Source organism: Schistocerca nitens, chromosome 4 (assembly GCF_023898315.1).
Source record: "Schistocerca nitens isolate TAMUIC-IGC-003100 chromosome 4, iqSchNite1.1, whole genome shotgun sequence".
Taxonomy (NCBI): domain Eukaryota; kingdom Metazoa; phylum Arthropoda; class Insecta; order Orthoptera; family Acrididae; genus Schistocerca; species Schistocerca nitens.
The window spans coordinates 550,705,586-550,729,312 of NC_064617.1; the positions used below are offsets into that span (position 1 = coordinate 550,705,586).

Below are 23,727 nucleotides of genomic sequence, written 5' to 3' on the forward strand. Positions count from 1 at the left end.
TTTAGTTTTTCCCATTTTCATCTTATGCTCACCTCTCCCATGATAGTCTCCTCCCAGACGTCCAAATAGGGTTTAATGTGAGAGAACTTCAAGATACTTCTTTCAGTTACAGAACATATTTTCTTTGGACTGACATTATGTGTCTTTAACGCAGTGTTTCTCATTGCCTTCTGCACACTCGTGCCGTTGTTTATTGCTGATTCTTCTGCATACAGGAGCAGTTTTCTATGTGAAGGGAGAGTGCGTCCTCCGAACTTCTGAACTTCTCCGACATATTTTGACAATGCGTGAGCAAATAGTAAGTGACTGTTTATATCGGTAGTCTAAGGCCGCCTATACTGATGAAATGTATTGAAGGCATCTGCCCCTTGACCGAGGTAAACATACTAAAATTTTAGAGAAAACAAGGAATGGACAACATTTTTAACTTACTCCTTAGACATTACTGCCAGATCGCAAAATATGTAACTGTAATATATTTTCTTTTTTTCGATAATGTGCATGAGGTATGTTTGATATCCAGTCTTTTATGCTTGTAGAGGTCCGTTCATTTCACTATGGTCACACCCCGCTGGTAGTAAGGCTGAGGGGTTCCCAGTTGAAAATACTTGGGATGCGATTATCGATTTTTCTATTTGACTTTGTTCCGAATCTCAAAATTCTTGCATTCTTCAAACCGTAGATACAAATATTACCCAAAAAAATGGCATTTTCCATCAAACACATGAAGCTTCTGTAGCCAGTGCTGCACTGTTTCATTGTCGTTACAGGAGAGCATCACGAAATCACCAAAAGATGTTTTAATGTGTATTTGTCGAAAACTGCCGACGATCTTCAAGTCACAGATACCATTACGGCGGGTTAAAGGGAGGTTCCATTTGCGTCAGTTCTATAGTTATTGTCAGCACTTGTGACAGATAACGAAACTGATAATAACTACGTACTTGATGTAGTGGTGTCCTTGACTAGGAGATGGTTTCTGGATGTCGATAAATACAGACAGATGAGGGCAGGTTTTGTTAGCCTCCCGAAGCCAATCATTAAATAAGTGAAACTTAATTGTGAGTTCAAGTATCAGTTAAAGTCACAGGCAGTACAAGAGCTATACAGAGTTATTCATAAGACCTCCAGCACTTGGGAAGATGACTGGGCGAAAACTACTAGACATACTGAAAAAGACACATGTTAGTGGATGGATCATCTCTTCGATTCGTAATACACGCTGTGGCGTGCCGGTAGTTGCAGAACACAGTCGTTAGCATAGTGGACTTAGATTTTTGTGGGCAGCCGTTCAAATATGCGTCAAGCCATCAACACTGAGTGCTTCCATTATTTTTCTAAACCACCTAAAACAAATGTCGAGATGGCTCCCATGAAAGAACGCAGCTTCCACCCCTACATTTACTCAACCCGAGCTTCTGCTCCTTTCTAACGGCCTCGTCAAAGGTGAGATACTCGCTGTGGCATGAAGATCCGTTTACACCTACCGAAAATTGTTGCGTGACGAAAACTCAAAAATAATGAGGAACATATCGCAGCTACTAATGCGGCTTTCGCTACAAAAAGGTATTGTGAAGAATTCCCTCTCACAGATGTCCATTTCATAAAAAGGAGACACTCCTACAGGTACGTCATATGTTTAGCACCACTGGATCTCTGACATACATAAATAGGCAACAGATCTTTCCAGTCTACGAACTTCGAAAGTGAGACAGCGCGCTTATAACAAGAAGCATTCGGCCAGTTTTGATGCATGACGTATCTGCGTCTTCGTATTTGAGATGGTATGCTTATTCTCAGACTTCTTTGACAGAGGAATATCTATTTAGACACACTCTGATGTTTTATGTTTTGAGTGTTAAAGAGTATTTTGGACGAGATGGATCGTGTTGCGATGAGATGCAGCAAACTGCAACCGTAGTTAACTTGTTCATGAAGGACGTTTAGATATTGTCTAGGGAGCTACTTCAGCAAAGACAAGTCGTTTCCATAGCTTCATCAACGACAGATTCGATGTCTTACCTCAGTAGCATTAATAACCGGTTCCTTTGCCTTCCATGACCTCATCGTCCGCGAAAACGTGTTACAGTGGATATAGGAAACCCACTCACTGTATTCGAACGCATTTATTCACCGCCACCAGGCCCATAATGGTACGTTTATAAGAACCTTTATTCTTCCAGCGGAATACATTTCTGACGCCGTAAGCTTCCCACCGCCAGCTGCAAAGATATTTCGGTGAAAATGACTGTAATGACCAACAAACATCGCGAGCTGTGTTAGGATGTATCCGGAAGCGGAGCACTGCTCACGAGGCGACTAAAATGCTTCCGGTTTTGTCATTATTTGGAACAATAACTGTCTTCTTAAGAGACATAGTACCAAGTACTGTAGCCCTCACCTAACGCATTCCAGAGAAATCCTCTAACAGATAACATATGCCTCAGATTTGACAGCATGGTGAAACATTTGTGCCCAGCGACTGTTTTTATTTCAAGTACTAAAGAGTACAGAAGTCAATCGCACGTATTGTTTATTGCATATCCAGATTTCGGACACTGTGTGGCCATCTCCAGGGCAATAAATGTAAGTTAAAAAAGTGAGACCACTTACATATAAGTACCGTCTGATCTACTCGTGTCAAAAGTTTTAACTTATATTTTCTGCTCTGAAGATGACCTCATAGCAAACCGATGGACAGTAAAAAATATTTGTGATTGAATACTGTTGCCTTTACTACTTGATATGCCTCACAGACGCTGCTTACAAAACACTGTGTGAGTGAGAGTGAACAGTTGTACTGAGGGCATAGTGTGTGCACGACAGAACGACGCCATATTGAATAAGAAAGGTATGTGCGACTACTTTTTCCAGAGAAAATGCGGGAGCTGAACGTCCTCTGCAAAATGGACATGAGCTTATGTCCAACGACTCCTGTATCATCATGAGGGATGATTTCTGGTATACAAAATAGTAGAGATTATAAGAGATAAAAATCTCTAATGACACTCTCCCTAAAAATGGAGTCTGCTACTTAGTACAGCGTGGACCCTGCCCTCTGCCAGGAAAATGCGGAGAGAGTGGAGATGGAACGAACATACTGCGATATATCGCGATGGACTAAGCAACAGTGACGTTACATCCAGTACCATGGTTATACATATTCATGAACGACTCCGGAATTTCAGAAGATTAGAAGACATACTAAAAAATGGCACATATCAGTAGATAGAGCGTTTCTTCAAGTTCAGATGAGTAATAGGCGCTGTGTAGTAGAGCACACCACTAAAGGGAAGACATGTCAGAACACCTAGACAAATCATCTGCTTCGTGTTCTTCGTGATTGCATTTAGGCGACCCAATGAAGATATTTTCATACGAGCCACTGTCATTATAGCTTCATGGCCAACAGCAACAGAGTCTTCAGTACATTGCATCCACATATTAATGATTACCATGACACAAGTATGTCCTTTTTGAGATTCTGTAATCTGAATTAAAGGTTTGGAGAAATGCACTGTCCGCTAATATGCGGCCATTTTTAGTAAGTCTTGTACCTTTCGCTCAATCATTTTCTGAAACCCCAGAGGGCTTACGAACAATCCTGTGTGAGGCCAGCAACTACATGGCAGTCATTTACCACATTACAAAGTCTTAAAACATTTATAATTTACACTTGGACAGACTTCGTCTCTAAATCAGATACACTGCTCTATCGACTGAATACTGCTCTTTCATTAACACAGATATGAAGGAATCACTGATGAACAACAATAGAAATACTACCTCTACACTCGCTACTATTTGGTAAAATACATTAAATCTGAGCAAACTCTCTTGCTGTTCTTGAATTGGCTTTCCCTCATTTCCGCCCCTGCAAATTAAGTTCACACGTATACACACAAGACACATGTAAGTATAGATACAAATATAGTGTTACAATAATATTTGTGCAACTAATCCTGTAGTTAAAATATGTCACGTTTCGGTTTGACGGATTTGTGTGTTTTATTGTTGATGGTGTTAATCGTTTTATGTAAAATAACGAGTCCTTTAACTGTTATGAATTTATTGAGCCTCCTGAGCGATCTGTGAGTGAACAGTGAGGGCTGAATAGAGGCTGTAATATCAGCTGGCTACTGCAAAACTGCTGCTGTTGCGTTGTCGTTCTATAGCCATGGGCTGTTTGCATATGTCGGCAGGGTGCTGCAATTGCATTAATCTCCAAAGCAAAATTAAAGTGCGAGGTTGCAGTAGGTAGCCATCAGCGCGAAGGAGTCACTGGCTAATGCAAAATTGCTGCTGTTACGTTGACGCTCTACAGTCAGTGGCTGTTTGTATATATCGGCTGAGCATTGCTATGGCATTAATTGCCAAAACAAAATTAAATCACGAAGTTACAGTAGGTAGCTATCGGTGCAAAAGGATTCAATTTCGACGCTCTACAGTCAGTGGCTGTTTGTATATATCGGCTGAGCATTGCTATGGCATTAATTGCCAAAACAAAATTAAATCACGAAGTTACAGTAGGTAGCTATCGGTGCAATAGGATTCAATTTCTCTCCTTCAAGTGGGTAGGGTTTTCCTACTGTAGTTAAATAGTAGTGTTAAATATTCGACTATGAGAAAACTTGGTGTTTCACTGCGGCACTTTATCCGAGGTGCCTTTGCCATTTCTTTATTCTTTTAGTAGCTAACACTATTTCAATGTCTTTTGCGGTTGTCTACACTTTAAAAGGTCTATAGCTTATTGCTCATTTCCAGTGTAAAGACTGGGGAAATGGCTGCCCAGAAAAGTATGAACCTTTTATCGTCTGCGTTGCAAACGCTGCGGCAGATAACAATCTCTGAATCTATAGTGTGGTAGATGTTCCGTGATGAACAGGAAGCTGCTTTGTTGGCAACGAATCCTCAAATCAGATTATAAGAAACATACTTTCCTTTCAAATAGCTGCTCTGATAATGAACATAAGAACATAGAACACCTCAGGTGAGGCGTAGGGTGGGATTTATTTGGGTTATATTGCAAACCCACTGTTCTCTGGTTGCAACAATGGACTATCACATACGCTTTAATTAGAGTGGTTTACTGTCACTTGATTTACACTTCTACTTTTGAATAACAAGTGCTTTTTTCCTAATAGTAAATAATTTGACAACAGTCACTCCGTTTACATTTCATTTTCTCAAACACAAACTGTCCAGAATAGTCACTTCCAATAACGGAGTCCACACCTCCACAACTGTTCGGTCTCTTCCATTTTGGTGATAAAAATAATGCTTTTACGTAATAGTGTTTGTTAATTCACAGTGCGGTCGCGTTTTGCTATGAGAACCACTCACCATTTTTTTTTCCGTGGAAACAAGACAACCCTTAACCTGCTTACCGGACACTGTGGGACGACTTCTCAGGCTGCGACCAGCTACACTAGTGTCACATAGACATAATAAGCAAGCATCATCTGAGGGGGACTACGCAGCAGGGCACGCGGGATAACTGGGAGAACCGACCTAACAAACCAAGAGCCACCCACTGACGTGAGAAGCTATGGTAAAGTGCAAAACTAAACCGATGTAAATATGCTGGTAAGCTTTGGAAGATAGAGAAACTCCCGCAGAAATATCGGGATAGCAGGTGTTAATAGCGTTACAAGTACCAAGAAGATCCTAAAGTAATCTGGCACAGTGTCACAAACACAAGTCAGGTTCTATAGAAAGAGGATACAAACAATCCCAAGAAAGGCACAGGCAGTGGGTAAACATACTTATGTGTGATCCACACCCCTCTCCCCTTGTCTCCCACATGTGTACCAATCAAAATTTGCTAAAATGGAATGGTGACGTAGTTCTACCTGTCCATTTACGATAAACTCAGGAATAATTTTAGGGTGTGTCATTATTTCCATCTCTTCTAAAGTGTTAAGCAGATGACCCTTAGGTTCATTATGTAAAATTTTTATTTTTTTTTGGAAGCATTAGTACTAGAATGTTCTGCATCACGTAGATGTGTACTGTGCACGATTTTCGGGTTCTTCTACCAGAGTCTTCTTTAAATCTAAAATTAAAACTTCTCCCCGTCTGACCAACATATTTTACTGGGCAACAGTTGCAAGAAATCCCATACGCACCTTTACCATTCAAGAACTCAACCCCTGACCTCTTTTTGTGCTTCGCACAGCCAACAAGTATCAAACCAGCGTGGGTAACCTTCTCTGCATGCTATGTTTTATGAACTCCTTCAAAAATTATACCAAGACCTAGTTAGCGTTAATCAGAGTTGGTATTATTCATTATTTTTCAGATTTATTTTAACAATTCCTCTAATAATGTTGTTAAAAAAACTCGGCATTGTATCCATTGAAATGGTATTAGTATTGGTATGTATTTTCAGTTCCATATCTAATGCTTCATGGCTAAGTGGAACACTATGCAACCTGTGAAATAATGACCTGAAGTCAGCCATCTTATAAGAAAAAGGCTGGTTCGAATCACTGTGAATGATCAAGTCAATAGTGATCTCTTTGCCACTAGGGACTTTCAATAAGTAAACCATTTTCTTATGAAAGCCGTTGGTTTCATTCTTCGTTACAATACACATTATTATTCGTCACTCTTTTGGATACAAAACCCTATTTTTCAACATAATCGCCGTTCAATGCAAGAGGCAGCTTACTGGGAGGACCTGCATGCCCTCATGGTACCACTCTACTGGTCGACGTCGGAGCCAAAGCCTTACTGCATCAACAACTTCCCAGTCGTCCAAATACTACTTCCGGCGGAGTCCATCCTTCATTGAGCCAAACGGATGGAATTCGCATGGTACCAGATCCGAAAGGTAGTGTGCATGAGGAAGAGCATTCCAGTGTAGCTTTGTGAGCCTCTGTAGGCTGCGAGTCTTGTGTCTGGCCTTGCGCTGTCATGCCTTGCGTCTGCATTTTCTTGGCGACGAGCACGCTGAAGCCCCTTCTCCAATTTTCTGGGAGTAGCACAATACACTTTCCACTTGATCATTGCACCATGATGGGGGACATCACACAGAAATCCCTCCAGAGTCACAGAAGACAGTCTCTATGATTTTCCCGGCTGAGAGTGCGGCTTTGAACTTATTCTTCGGAAGAAAGGTGGTGGGGCGCCATTCCATGGATTGTCATTTTGTTTCCGGCTCGAATTGGTGAACCAATGTTTCATCGCCTGTGACGATGTTCGAACATAAAATTGTCACGGTCAGCCTCGTAACGAGCAAGCAATTGCGCACAGATGGTCCTTCGTTGCTCTTTATGATATTATATTACGTGGTGAGAAACTTAGCAGGTACACAGCTTTGAGTGCTGCCAAACTCGTGGACGAGTTTGGCAGCACTATTAACAGAGATGTCAAGTTGTGCAGCGAGGTGTTTACTTGTGATCCGACGATTACGTCGAATGAGAGCGTCCGCACATTCCAATATTGCAGTGGTCACAATTGTGGCCGGCTGGCCGGCACGCGGGATAAAGACAGATCTGCGCGACTTTGTTGCGATGGTGATAGACGCCTCCCCCAACGACTCACCGAGCTTTTGTTCACCGTAGGTATGCAGGCGGGAGACCAGTTTTGCTCGACCTCGTTGCGATGATGACAGACACCTGCCCAAATACTCCCTGTGCTTTTGTTCAGTGCCAGACCTTCGTAGACACTCTGCAAGCGGCTATGAATATCTGTGACGCTCTGGTTTCCCGCCAAAAGAATCTTCTTGATAGATCTCTGCTTGGGACGCTCCTCCGTTACAAGACGCTATTTTGAAGGCGACGTGTAGCGCCACCACAAATCAGGACTTCATGAAACTATACGAGCTAGAAAAAAACCGGACTAGTACTGGTGAAACAATAAAACGAATGCAATAAGGCTGAAAGTCGCGTGGCCTGTCACGTGACTCTCGCTCCGCCTACTGCTCGAGTTTCATCTGCCTCCTGCACTCAGTCTGCCCGTGGCGTCTGTTTTTAGTAGTTGACGTTTTGCTTGTGCGTCGGAAAATGTTGAGTGTACAGAAAGAACAGCGTGTTAACATCAAATTTTGTTTCAAACTAGGAAAATCTGCAAGTGAAACGTTTGTAATGTTACAACAAGTGTACGACGATGATTGTTTATCGCGAACACAAGTGTTTGAGTGGTTTAAACGATTTAAAGATGGCCGCGAAGACCCCAGTAATGACACTCGCACTGGCAGACCATTGTCAGCAAAAGCTGATGCAAACATTGAAAAAATCGGTAAACTTGTTCGACAAGATCGCCGTTTAACAATCAGAGCAGTGTCTGAGTTAACAGGAGTTGACAAGGAAAGTGTTAGGCAGATTCTTCATGAAAGTTTCAACATGAACAAGATTTGAGACTGTTGAAGCAGTAAAAGAAAAAGCGACGGAAGTAATGTATGGACTTACCGAAAATGATCTGCAGGATTGCTATGAACAGTGGAAAATTCGTATGGAGCGGTGTAGAGACCGAGGAGGAGAGTACATTGAAGGAGATAACATGAAATTGTAAATAATTGTAAATAAATGTTTTTTCCAGCATCAGTCCGGTTTTTTTCTAGCCGCACCTCGTATGCGCTACAGAGGGAATGTTCCACGATGTTCCACAAGAAATTCCCCATTTTCTTCAACGAAATTTGGCCGCGTTGTGTTGCATTAGCTATTGAACCCCTGGTGTACATACCTTACCTAATTTGGGTGTCGACAAATATAACCAGCAAATTGAGGTAAGGGAGTTTCCCTTGACTATTTTCTTGCATTGTGAAGTGAATAGAGGCATGTTGCATATTTAGATCATCTCCGGACAAAGAATGTTCTTAGTACCAGTGTAGACCAATAACACGTCATCCCCACAGTGGTTGCAGCTTAAGGTCAGTCATATCAATATTAGCCAGCCAATACGCCAGAGACGACCCCACAGCAAGGTCTTGTTGTTGCCGGTAAGACAGGTCACCAAATCTAAAATAATTATGATCAGAAACTACTTCAGTAACAGTAATATATTACTTATTTTGTCACCTGATTTGCCACTATGTGTAGGAAGATTCAGTGCAACCTAGAATAGAAACCATCTTATCACAGTACTGAAAGTACAGTAATCAACATTCTGCGACCGATGACCTCGCTGTTTGGTCCGCTCCACCACATCAACCAAGCAACCAACATTCCTCTTGAAACCTGTACTGTGCCTCTTGGCATTAAGAAAGTTTATACTAGCCACAATTAATATAATGTTCCGGTCTGTTACGTCGTGGTCGGATGGATTTCAGCTTAAGATGAAATCCAGTCGACAACCGCATAATAGCGCAGAACATTTTTTTAATTGTGACATTTATGGCCGTGAAAGTTTACATTTTACAGAAGTCTATACCAGTGTCGCCAAGGGTGATGTCTCTAACCAGGCTGCACTGAACCTTGGGAAACACAGTGGTAGATCAGATGACGAATAAGTAATGTACTACAGCTACTGGAGGTAGTTTTTAATTTTAATTAGTTTAGATCTGGTGTCGTGCAGTGGGATCTTTTTATGGGATCAGCTCTAGCGTATCGTCTCCGTAATATTTTTACAACTAATTTTGAACATCAGATTAAGGCACGGCTTTCTCACTTCACCAGTAAAATACGTAATACACTGGAACTGCAGCATGCATGTAGTAACATCAAGGGCACAGGTAGAAAGCCGTGTCCGAGTAACGAAGAACTGAAAGTTTTGCTGTAATATATAGAAGAACTCTATAAAGGACAATGCTATGGAAAGTGATGGGAAAGTGAAGGTGAGTGGTGTGATGTGATACTGCGAGAAATATTGGGCAGAGCACTGAAAGACCTAAGTCGGAAGAGGGCAACTGGAGTACTCTTAATTCCTCCACAATTATTTATATTCTTTGGAGAGCCTTTATGAGAGGTTTGGTCCGCCTAATAGGGGTGATATATCAAACAGGCAAAATAGCTTCTAATGACAAGAATAATGTAATAATCTTACTACCAAAGAAGACTTGTGCTAACTGGTATCAGTTTAATTGTTCCAAAATACTAACACGACCTATCTACCACAGACCGGAACAATATTATGGAAAGGGAAGGGAAACTGAAGGGGAATGGAGTGATGTGATATTACGTGAAATATTTGGCACGGCACTGAAAGACATAAGTCGAAAAGGGGTAAGTGCAGTACAGTGTAGACTGGAACGATAGGTAGAGGCTGGACGGAGAAAAGATCAGTTTGAATTGTGGAGAGAAATGGGAACCCTTGAAACAATACTGATTCCCTCCCCCCTCCCCCCCCCCCAACTTGCCCGCCCCCCCCCCCAAAAAAAAAAACTTCAATAAAACATAGGAGGCAGAAGGTTACTTGCAGCTAGTATAGAAACCACATTCAAACTATTTGACAAAGGCCAGTAGTTGAGAAAGGAGTTAGACTGGAGAGTAACACATTTACTCTGTCATTCGGTCTCTACATTGAGCTCGTGAACCGGGGGTACGCCTTCAATTAGTAATCAAAACATTCTGGGTATCGAGTTGTATCCCAGTCATTGTTTAAACTTTGAATAAAAATCATCAGCAATGCTGGCCGAAGACGTCCGTTATAAGGAATCATCCTAGGTCAGCTATCAGCCTTGTCATAGAGTGCCGAAGAGCTGACAGAGTTTAAGGGCAACTTCTTGGTACTGGAAACTGATGTTAACAAGAGGAGATATGATAAGATTCAAGCTGGATTGCATCGTGATCAGACATAGATTCCGAAATCAGACAGTGCATTGTAAGACGTATGCAGGAGCAGAAGTAGATTCTAACCGCAATTTTTAATGTAGAAGAGTAAATTCAAGTTCAAGAGAATCGCTTAGAAGAAGTAAAGCGAAAATAATGGGGATACTAAAATACTGAAAAATCACGAGAAGCTTTTGAAGTACTCTATAGCCGTAGATACTGCAGTAATAAATATCTTAATAGGCAGTTCACTTGAAGACGAATGGACATTACAAAAAGAGAAATCACGGAAGTTGGACGTATAAGTGATAGGAAGGTAACTGAGAGGAAAGCTCGGGTAACAGAAGAAATACACCAACTCATCGACTGAAGTAGGATATACTGAAATATAGGCAGGAATGCAGCAGTATAACTCAGTTAAGACTGCAACAAGTAGTAAGTGCACGAAATAAATGGTGAAATGGCTAGAGGTAAAACGTGAAAAGTTCGAAAAAGAAATGATTGCCGGAAGAACACATTCGAAATATAGAAAATGAGGAACCAGTCATCAATGAAATTAAAAGCAAGTGCGTCAACATTAAGAGTGCAATGAGAATTCCACTTTTTAACACGAAGAAGAGAGCAGATAGTGGAAAGAGTACACTGAAGACCTTTTCTAGGGCACTGATTTGTCTGATGATGTGATAGAAAACGAAGTGGGAGTCGATATGGAAGACATAGGAAATCCAATATTAGAGTCAGAGTTTAACAGAAATTAGGAAGACTTTCTATCAAATAAGGCAGAAGGGATAAATAATATTACTTTGTAATTTCTAAAATTATTGAAGGAAGTGGCAATTAAAAGACCATTCAAATGTTTATAGAATCTATGAGGCTGGAGATACATCATCTGACTTTCAGGAAAATTTTATCCGCGCAATTCCGAAAATAGCAATGTAGGATACATCATACGGAAACTATCACATAATCAGCTTAACCGATAACTCATCCCGTTTACTGACAAGAATAAAATAAACTAGAATGGAAAAGATGACAGTTTGACATTAGGAAAGGTAAAGATAGGAGAGCGGCAATTCCTATGTTGCGTTTGTTAACAGAAGCAATGGTCAAACAAATCATGACACAGTCATAAAATTTGCCGACTTAGAATACGGGGTGAAAGGATATCAATGGTAATATGCGCTGATGAGAACGCAATTCTCAGTGAAAGGAAGGAAGATTTAAAGGATGTCTTGATTGGAATAAACAGTGTAATGAGCATACACTATAGATAGTTAGTAAATAAATGAAGACAAAAGTAAAATGAGGAGCACTAGAAAGGAGATTAGTGACAAACTCTACATCAAAATTGATGACAACGAAGTAGACAAAGTGAAGGACTTTCGGTATTTTGGATGCAAAATAACAAGTGATGCGCGAAGAAAGGAGGACAGCCTAGCATAAGGCATTTCTGGTCAAGGGATGTCTACTAGTAATCAAAGATAGTCCTCAATTTGAGGAAGAAATTTTTTAGAATGTACTTATCGAGCACAGCATTGTATCCAACATAAATTGTGGGAGAACAAAAACAAAAGAAAATTGGAGGTTTTCAAATGTGGTGCAACAGAGGGATTTTAAGAATTAGATGGACTAATAAGATCAGGAATGAGCAGATTTTCCACATAATTGGCGAAGAAAGGTACACATGGAAAACACTGGAAGAAGAGACCAGATGAACGAACATGTATCAGTACACTAAGGAACAACTTTCGCGGTACTAGAGGAAGTGGTAGATTGTGAAAACTCCAGGTAAAGACAGAAACTGGGATCCGTCAGGAAAACTATTGAGAATGAAAAGTGAAGATGTTACTGTGAGATGCAGAGGCTGGCAAAATAGAGGTATCTTGGCAGACACCATCAAGATAATCAAAATACTTATGACTAATAAAAAGAAAAGGATTCAACAAGCAGTGAGACAAATTAGGGAGAAATTTGCAAAGAAGAATTAAAGCTCAGGATGGAGAGATAATAACTTTAAAGTTATTACATGGCAAAGGACTGAGAATATCAGTGATGGAACGAATAGTTTATTGAAAAGATGTTACAATATGTATAAAACAAAAACAAAACAAAAACAAAGGAATGATAACGCAATATAGGAGACAGAAAATCTGGGGATGCTGAGGAGATTATACCCTAATAATAGTACATGAGTTCACTCGGGACACAGAACTAACCAACGAAAGCGAGGCAACCAAGATATAAAATATAGATTAGCAACAGCATTAGAAAGATTTCTCTTAAAAGAAAATATTGTAATATCACATATAACTTTTCCTATTGGAATGTCCACTGTCTGCCAAAAAAAAAAAAAAAAAAAAAAAAAAAAAAAAAAAAAAAAAAAAAGAACTGAAGTAAGCAGAAGGCATAGTATGATGATAAACTAACTTCCTACACATGCATACATCGGCAAAAGATAAATGATCAGAGTTGCAATTCGGTGTAACAGGTTGAACAGCCACCAAGTGTGTTAGTTTTGTTTGTGTTTACTATTGTTTCCAGGTTTCATGTGTACATAAGCGTGAACAGCGTAACATGGTGAGTCATTACTGTGAAAGACACGAAGAGGCTGCATACACTTGTAAGACAGTGTAGTCAGCGCGTAACAGAGTTTGAAAAGGGGTGTCATTGCAGGACTCCATTTAGTCGGCTGGTCGAATCGTGCAGTATCCAGATTTGAGGGAGATTTGGCTGTAATCGTGTGCTGACGTGGGACTGTATCAGAACGTGAGGTCAGACTGACTCATCATCAGCATTTCATTGCACCACATGTGACCACCACATTTTTGAGTGGGGGGTGGGGAGGAGGGGTGGGGGAGGAATAGTTGCATAGTGGACCAAGCACACTGAAATAGAAGTAGAGTTAGTAGATTGGTTTTCTGGTTTCAGATTCCTTTATTATGGCTGAGGCATCGACTTGCCTCCCTCATGGGTAGGCGTGGCAACCCACAATGCTGACAGAGCTTAGCATGCCCAACCAATGGCGTAACACCACAGCTTCCGTCAGCGAAGTCCTCAGAGCTCAGGAGTGGCGTATGTCTCCAGTGCTGTGACTTTAAGAGCACTGTAGCCAGCACGTTATGACCTAGGACACGGTAGGCTCCGTGGCGGCGGCAGCTCTGTGCCTTATGTTCAGGGCTCTGATATGAAGTAGAACTGAAGATTCTTTACAGCATTCCAGACGGCACCCCAAGTCTCACAGCCGTGTGATGGTAATGCTGCAATATTACACAAGAACATTTCAATACAAAAGTGACTAGGTATTTATAATTCACGGGCCTCACTATTTTTGGCTTTGCTATGCCTTGCAGCATGTACATTGGACACTTATGCAGTTGCTGATATCTAAAGGCTTCCGCCTTGTTCCGCTTAGATGTTGCCGTGTCAACTATTTTCATATCTCGCCTGGATGGCTCCCTCGCAACATTCCGTGGCTGTGTTGTATTTTGTAAGGCGTAATATCTGCGCTCACCTGTGGCTAGCTCAGCTGTGATATAATTCGTACTTCGCGCGTTTCTAACGGAATACAGTCGGGGTAACTCCTTCACGTCTGTGTGTGGCATCCAAGATTAAGTAATGGACGCCCTGCGTCATTCAGTGTCATCCCACACCAATGGTTGGCAGCCGGATTAGAGAATTATCATGCCGTGCATAGACTACCATTAACATCACAACACAAATGTCTGAGATTGGAGTGGTGTTATGAAGGGGAAGCATGCATTACTGATGACTGCCATCACATTGTGTTCAGCGATGAATTGAAGTTCTGCCCTACCTAGAATGGTCATCATCTGCATGTGTAGCAAGAATCTGGAGAGAGATCCCATTATTTCAGAGACACAGTACTCCTGGTATAATGGTGTGGGGAGCTATCGAGTATGATTTCGGGTCGCAGCAGGTACTGACGGCCTAGCGGTACATCATGGACACCTTACATTATCTTGTTTTACCTCTCGTATGTCACTATCGTGGTGTCATTTTTCAATTAAAAATGCTTGTTCATGTGTAACACATGTCTCTATGAACTTTCTTCGTGATGCTGAGGTACACCTGTGGCCAGCAAGATCCACTGATTTGTCTCCAGTGGAACATACCTGGGAATAGCTAGGACGTCAACTCCATATCAGTCCCTGGATATCAACGACCACTTACAACACTTTTGGGCTAGGTTGCCTCAGGTGACTATACAACAGCTGTATGATGCCCATCCCAACTGAATCAGTGTATCAGTGCAGGTTAGTGAGAGTGCAACGTCATACTGATATGTGTGCTCATACTGCCCAAGATCTTCATAAATTTCATTACGTTTTATAATCACAAAAATAACATCATGTACCCCTTCAACGGGTGAATTTTCATTTCCTTTCATCCCCCTTTCTGGCTACTTAACTTTTTTTGTCAGGGAATGTGTTTTCTGTATGTGTATGGAGCATTCGTTGTATGGAAATCAAACGTGGGCGGTAATATTGCCATACAAAACTGAATACCAAGTATTGAAATGTGGTGTTACAGAAGAATATTGAAGGTTAGAGAGGTAGATCGAGTAACTAATGAAGAGATACTGAACCGAACTTAGAAGAAAAGGCCTTTATTAAACAACATAGGCTAAATATAATACAATGCATACAGATGCATCAAGGAACAGTAAATTTGCTAACGGACGGAAGTTTGTTCTGGGGTGACCAAGAACTGAATAAGATGAACACCTTTACGTCTCCAAAACTAATTGTAGATGATGATGATATTTGGTTTGTGAGGTGTTCAACTGAGCAGTCATCAGCACCCGTAAAAAGACCAAATTTTTACACAGTCCAATCTTTTTACACAATCCAATCTAGCCACTGTCACGAATGATGATGACAATGAAATGATGGGGACAAGACAAACACCCAGCCCCTGGGCAAAGAAAATCCCCAACCTGGCCGGGAATTGAACCCGGGACCCCTTGGGCCAGAGACAGCAACACTAGCCACTATACCACGAGCTGTGGACTTAGTAGATATGGACAATGGACAATGGCATCACATTTGTCTTCATACTAAAGACTACAAGAAAATGTGTTGGAAGATTTTGACGATGCCTTGTATAAAGTGACTTGCTGAATGATCAGTCGTGTCTGCTTATAAGTAAAGTCACCGCGTCTAGTCTTGTCTTAATGTGATTTGGGGCGAGCTACTTTATTTTGATCACCTCAACTAATGGCTTGAATTTACGAATATTATCGTTTTAGAGATTGACATTTGGTATTAGTAGCATGGGAAGGTATTTTTCCAACCTGTAGATAGGACACACAACTGATTCGCCGCACTGGTACATGTTCTTTAAGTATTTTAGACTGATCTTATAGTTTATGACACCACTAGACTTCTTCATAAACAGCTCATACATTCACAAATTGTGAATGGTTGGTCCATCTTGAGCACCAGATACATGGTTTCATCGATAAAACAGACGCTCTGAATGCTAATTCTTTACAATTATGAAAATTATATATATATATATATATATATATATATATATATATATATATATATATATATATGTTTGACGCAAAAGTACTACATGATATTGTGTGGTTATTTTTTTATCTTTTTGAAAGCAGTTTGGAGATTGGCAAAGTAAATTAGTAACGTCGTGAATACGGGGAAGAATGATGAGTGACAATAGCTCAGGTTACCCTTGGGATATTATAAGGTGTGACCAAAAACTCTTCAATGTTGGTCACCAAGAGCCTGCACTGTGACAATAATGGTAAAGGGAAAATATTTGAAATTACACTTATACTAATGTCACGAGAGTAAGGAAATATTAAAATTACAAGCAACTACCATTGTTTGGAGCTAAGAATTGCGTAGGAATATCTTACTAGCAACATCTTTATATTCACATTGATGATGCTTTCCGGAAACTTGGATCCGCGGTGTCAAAGTATGTGTATTTTACATGTACTTACGGCACATTATATGTAGACACCAACTGTATGTACAAGTTGTATGTTAAAAATTGTCAGCCATAACTTATCATTATATAAGGGTTGGGACAGGTCCATGAATTTTACGTTGGAAAATTTGGTACTGTGTTGTTCTTGTTGTGGTCTTTAGTCTGAAGACTCGAATGATGCCTCTTCATCTCTCATTAACTGCAATAATCTACATCCTTCTGAATTTGCTTATTGTATTCATCTCTTGGTCTCCCTCTATGATTTTTGCCTCCCACACTTTCTTCCAGTACTAAATTGGTGATCCACTGATGTGTCAGAATGTGTCCTATTAACCGATCCTCTCTTTTAGTCAAGTTGTGCTATAAATTTCTTGTCTCGCCAATTCTATTCAGTTTCTCCTCATTACTCATCTATATGTACAGGGTGACACAGAATAACGGGAATGTTTGAAATGAGTAGTGGCAGCCGTGGGCAGGTGGCAGCGCTGCGGGTTCGATGAGTAACAGTCCGCCATTTCAGTAATCATGGATCGGTGGAACGGACAACAGCGTGCGTTAACCACAAAAATGTTTTATGAAAACAATGATAGTTTGGTAGCGGTGAAGAGGGGGTTTTGACGATTTTATAATATAGGACGTCATGATGCCGTTCCGTCGAAACACGCGATAAAATGATGGATTAATAAGTTTGAAGAGACTGGATCTGCCTTCAAGAAGAAACCAACAGGACGATCAAGAAGTGGGCGTTCTCCAGCGAACATTGATGTTGTACGCGAGTCAGTCTTACGGAGCCCACGCTATTCAATTCGTAAGCAAGAGTGTTCGCAGAATTCTTCATCTTGATTTGAAATTTCATCCATACAAACTACAGATGGTGCAACAATTGAAGGACAACGATTACCGATTACGATTAGGATTCTGTTAAGAAATGATAACAAAAATAAACAATGACTAAATTTCTAAACAAATTGTTGGTGTCAGATGAGGCACATTTTCATCTCACAGGTTGTGTGAATAAACAGAACTACCGTTACTGGGCAAACACAAATCGTAATGACGTTCATGAGCGCTTTTCACACGCTCGTAAAGTGACAGCATGGTGTGGTGTTTCATCACATGGGATTGTCGGACCGTATTTTTTGGCAAATGAACGGGGAAACACAATAACTGTCAATGCCGATCGTACGTGGAGATGCTACGAACTTTCGTTACAATTGCATTGAACAACTTTACAAACGTTCAAGAAGCCTCGTTTCATCAGGGCGGAGTGACATCACACACTGCACGGCAATCAATGGCACATGTGCAAGAATTGTTCGGAAACCTTGTGATTTCACGATTCGGTAGATTGTCAGATTTATCCGTTTGTGATTTTTTTTTCTTGTGGGACTACCTCAAGAGCAAAGTCTACATGACTCAACCGAGAACCTTGTATGAGTTGAAACAGCGGGATACAGTTCACAGGACCACAGCTGAGACGTTGCAGCGGTCAATGAGGAATCTCATCAGCATATTTCACGAATTTATTCGTAAAGGAGGACGCTCTCTAAGGGACACAATTTTTAAAAATGATAAATACCATCAATGTTTCGTAAATGGCAAAGTTGTACTGTTTTAATTACTATGAATGGAATTTCTTTCCTTCACTTATAGTTTTATTAGATTGTAGAAAAGTTTCTCCGTGTCACCGTCTATATGTTTCTCGCTTTTGTTTTGTACTCGTGCACTACTAACTCAGGTACTTTTGAACCACAAATTAAAGATATTTTTGAAATGGATCATGAATACTGTATACACACAACTGCGATCAATACATTTCGCTTTAACATTCGGTGTCTACCTCTACAGTAGTCGCTTGATTCTGTTGTGAATAACTTTCTTTGTCATGGATGTCGTGTTCAATTATAGGTTTTCTGAGCACGGGAGACGCCGTCGCACCTGGCAACGCGGGACTCAAGGACCAGCAGCTGGCGCTGACCTGGGTGCAGAACAACATCGCCAGCTTCGGCGGCGACCCGCAGCGAGTCACGTTATTCGGACAAAGCGCCGGTTCGATGTCTACCTCAGTGCACTTTGTCTCACCGCTCTCCTCAGGTGAGAAGTTGTGGCAGTGTTTAGCTCCACATTTACTTTACAGGGTGATCCAGAGAGAACGCCCCTTTTTCAACAGTTCACTAAAACTTTATGAACACAGGTCATCATGATTTACAAATGCACACGTGTTAGTGAGACTTTTGAGTTCCATGCACTCACTTCTTAAAGATCACATCAATCAGATGAGCACCGCCTTTAGCGGAGCACTCATATAGAGGAACTATCAAGCTACTAAGCGAAGTGTTCTCCAGTACAGCAATAGGAATACCGACGACTTCTTTACGGGTGTTTCCCTCCAGTGCCTAGAGGTTTGCACGCCGGTTTTAGAACTAAAAGAGGAAGAAAGATGGAGTATGAATGATGTTTATCGTTTTTTTTTCAATGCCAGTTTAACCTGACCTCTGAAACCGCGAAAATTGCCTGTTTCTGAAGTAACAGATTTTCAGTTTTTTATCCATATTATCTGCTATGATAAACGTAGGCATAGGGCAAAGATTGAAAAACTATGAACTTCCTCCGTTTCGATATACATGTAATCCGAATATTAAATGAAAGAGGGAAAAAAAGGAAAGAAAATAATCTGTCCACGGCTCATTGATTTCCTCGAAGAATGTTAAGTGGTGAACTACTACAGAAAATCATTAGTATTCTCCTACTGGTTCTAATCGTTTCAAACTACGGTTAAGAATCTTGTTGTAATTGACGATCATACGACCATCTGCATATTAGGAATAGGCAGTGCTAAAGGATGAAAACTGAGGTTGAAGAACTCTGTCTTTCGCGTTAATATCCCAGTTTTAAGGGCTACAAGCTGATACAGGAGTGTTATGTAAATACAGGTAGCCGATGAGATACTTTGTATTTTTATCGTAAACTGTGAATTAATTGTTAAGTTTTAAGTTTTCTTCTTATTTGATGTAGCAAGTTTGTTGTGGTTCCTTCCGTTCTCTTTCCGTTTTCAGTATTTTAAAGCAAATGAAACATTATTCTTCACTGATGCAGCACTTCTTAAAATACTAAAAGTCTAGTGTTCGAGCTACTCTGTAGCGCAACTGACCGACGACGAGAAACTACCATTTTCTCGTCGATCAGACGGGGCTAGTCTCGCACACTGCACGTGCACACATGTCATCAAACAGGCCACACCACATGGTAACAGGTACATTATAGTAGAATGTAAACTTTCATGGACGGAAATGTCACAGTTAATAAAATGTTCTGGGCTATGCCATGGTCGAATAAATTTCACTTCAAAACCCAGTGTTTCGTCCCTATCAGCTGAGGCCATCTTCAAGGGGGATCGTACGTTTGTTGAGTGTCCGATTCACATCCTGGCTACAGTAATTCCGTTTCCTAGAGCTTCCGTACAGTGGCGTGAAGTCACTTGGTTTGAACACGCGAGCACAACTAGCCGCTGACGACTGCCGTCGGCCGCTGTTGCTATCATCCCACGGTGGACTACACATCTTCTTCACCACCGGAATTTAAATTTAATTCAGTTTCACGCCCTCCTTCTTCCTAATGAATTTCCTGTGGTGTTTCGCAGTTACAATGGCCTTTCTGACTAGCCTTTCATGGTATCCGCTTGTGGCTATCAAAATGAATGTGGTGATTTCCTGCTGCAGGTCATGTTCCGCAACAGCTAATCTGTCATTCTCCCCTCTTTGCAATTTCCCTTGTCCTCTTCGAGTCGCTTTTGAAAATTCTTTTTGTAGTACCCACGTATACCTCCAACTACAAGGAATCCCATAAATTCTAGCTTTCTCCATCGGTTTGCGAGCATCCTTGGCTGATTTTAGGTCATTTAGTATCTCCCGTGTAGGTGTTTAGATTACTGCGATGTTCCGCTTTTTTTAGGATTTTTCCTATGCGGTCAGTCATGTCCTTAATGAATGGAACGAATACTTCCGATTTCACCGGCGCTAGAACACCGCTATAATTTCCATGCGGTGTTCCTAGCACTCATTTCACATTAGTGAACGAATTATCATTCTTAAGCAATGCATTGGTGTTTTAATGTTTTAATTCTGCGTCAAGCAGCTCTGGTTCACAGATTTTCCTTGCTCTGTCCGCCGCCAACTTTTTTATAATGCCTCGCTTTTGCTGTGGGTGGTGGTTAGAATCCCGGCGTATGTAACCACCTGTGTGCGTGGGTTTTCGGAAACCGTGTGGCTCAAGCAACCATCTTCTTTCTTCAAAACTAGTACATCAAGGAAATGTAATATTCCGCCTGCCTCCTCCTCCTTGGTAAACGGAATCTTCGGATTGATCCCGTGAAATCGCTCCATTTCCTCCCTGACATACTGCCACAGAACAAAAGCAATACTGCGATCCATGCAGATTACAATGCATGAACTAATTGCAGCAACTACAGCCATACCTTTTTACAAATAAAAATCGAATGATGAGGGGGTGTTTGGTCAACTAACTTTCAGCGATGTAAGAAAAAGTGATAGAAACCAATAAAGTGTACAGTCTATTACACTTGTGATATATTTTTCAAACACTGACAAGCTTTACACAGACCTTTAATTATTCCTGAACCGTGAATTTACTTTCAAAACCTTTCCTTAAGAATTAACTTTATTTACTAGCGATTCAAAAAGAACATTAACCCATTTAATCACACTAGGTGAGCGTGGAAGTAGTTGCCAGGAAGTAACTGATGGAAAATAAAATTACCTTTAACAAATGTGAATTTTATTCCTAAAAACCTTTTCAAAAACAGATTTAATATTACAACCAGAAAGCACCCTCTAAATATCCAGTTACAATTATTCAGAGGCAGAATAACAACTTTTTTTATTTTTTTATTTTTTTTAATTTTTATTTTTTAACTGTAGAAGCCTTCGGGCTGAGAAGCTTCCGCTCCCTTCCAACACGGCCGTAGTCACGACCGCTCACAAAGACCTCTGAAAAACTACACTGGTGCAAATTACTTTAAACTAAAAATTTTAGCAACTCACACAAACACATTAATTATGCACCCCGTAAGAGGGATGGAAATGGTACAAACACTCACACTAAGAAATTATTTGCCACCAAAAGTGCAATTTGTTTCTAAAAGGGCTCTTATGGTGGAAGGGTGGCAACTTTATAAAAATGACTATTTAAATAAAACCCATGAAATTCAGACTTACATAAAATGTGCAACATGCTCTACATTACACATATACCGCCTCGCAAGATGATAGGCAAGATAGAAACATAATTCAGGAATTCGGCCTTTTCCTTAATTCGTTAACACCGAACCCGACAAACATGACAGAGGCAGCTATTAACGTACGGCACATTGACGGGGGTGGGGGTCAAAAATAACCACCTTCCCGCGGGTGGGCAAACGGAGAAGAATGGTGGGACGACCCCAAAACAAAGCGTCTGGTGACCTCACCAAGAAAACAAGTAGAATTTAACAAGTAAATGAAACGATATATCTCCAACCACTTAACTTCTAACAAACTGCAATTTCTGGCGAAGACCTGGCGCAGCACCCCCAACGCTCTCCCGAACCGTCCGCTGCCAGCCTCTTCAATGGACGCAGGAAGGCGCGCCGATCTCCCGTCTCACGGCGTCGCAGCTCGCCCCGACCAGCTCGATGTCGTGGTTTCGCTCCTGTTGCTCTCGCGTGAACCGCGAAGCCACTACCTCTTTCTATACGGCGCTGCCCACTGGACTCACGTTGGGACCTCACATGGGCCTACGCTCAAGGCGCACACGTCATCTCGTGTCTCAGTGCTCGACCGACAAAACCGACCGATCCAACCCTCAATCACCGTTGCCCGAGCAACTCGAGCAGAGTGGCGGCCTAACGCGCATACTCAGATGCAGGACTTCAGTCCCGACCGGGCGACCACTAGCTCTGTTACTGCCGGAGTGGCAAGACTCTCACTTTCTGGCTTTAAAGTTGATCCAAAGGACAGACATACTAGCACTCGGACGACAGACAGTCACTAATTGCCGCACAAATGCAAACGAGAGACAGACTAGCAACTGGTGACGCGAGACTGACCTAGCCTCACTCCGACTGACCACCCTGCCGAGCTGATAGCGCCCCTTAAATGCACGTGAACAGGCAACCTTTCCGCTTTCCCACCAGAGGGAGACACCAAAGCTGCGATTACCACAGCGGTGCCACCGCCAGAACGGAGGGCGACTGCTTCACACAACGCGCTGCGGCGCGCTCATCAAAACAGCAATCTTTTACCAAGGCTCACGGGTACAACTCTCATTGTATGCAGACAGAAATCTGACAAAATCCCTCTACTGCGCAAGTAACCAAACACTACGTGTAGCAAAAAGACAAATTACCAAAACTCCTCAATGAAAACCAGGCTCCTCCGGCACTACTACACTGAAGAGCCAAAGATACTGGTACACCTGACTAATATCGCGTAGGGCCCCCGCGAGCACGCAGAAGTGCCGCAACACGACGTGGCATGGACTCGACTAATGTCTGAAGTAGTGTTGGAGGGAACTGACACCATGAATCCTGCCTGCATGGCAGTCCACAAATCCTTAGGAGTACAAGGGGGTGGAGATCTCTTCTGAACAGCACGTTGCAAGGCAACGCAGATATGCTCAATAATGTTCGTGTCTGGGGAGATTGTGGACAGCGGAAATGTTTTAAATCAGAAGAGTGTTCCTGGAAACAATCTGTAGCAATTCTGGACGTGCGGGGTGTCTCGTTGTCCTGCTGGAATTGCCCCAGTCCGTCGAAAATGCACGATGGACATGAATGCATGCAGGTGATCAGACGGGATGCTTGCGTACGCGTCACCTTTCAGAGTCGTATCTAGACGTATCAGGGGTCCCACATCACTCCAACTGCACACACCCCACACCACTACAGAGCGTCCACCAGCTTGAACAGTTCCCTGTTGATATGCAGGGTCCATGGATTCACGAAGTCGTGTCCATACCCGTACACTTCCATCCGCTCGAT

The 23,727-nt window shown here is 41.6% G+C and overlaps 1 protein-coding gene across 1 annotated transcript in view; it reads left to right on the forward strand.

Moving 5' to 3' along the window:
• Positions 1–23,727, forward strand: part of LOC126253185 (cholinesterase-like) — a 97,295-nt gene that overhangs the window by 25,860 nt on the left and 47,708 nt on the right. Inside the window, exon 4 of the mRNA XM_049954348.1 lies at positions 18,600–18,785. Within this exon, the coding sequence (XP_049810305.1) occupies positions 18,600–18,785 (186 nt within the window). The remainder of the gene's footprint in view (positions 1–18,599; positions 18,786–23,727) is intronic.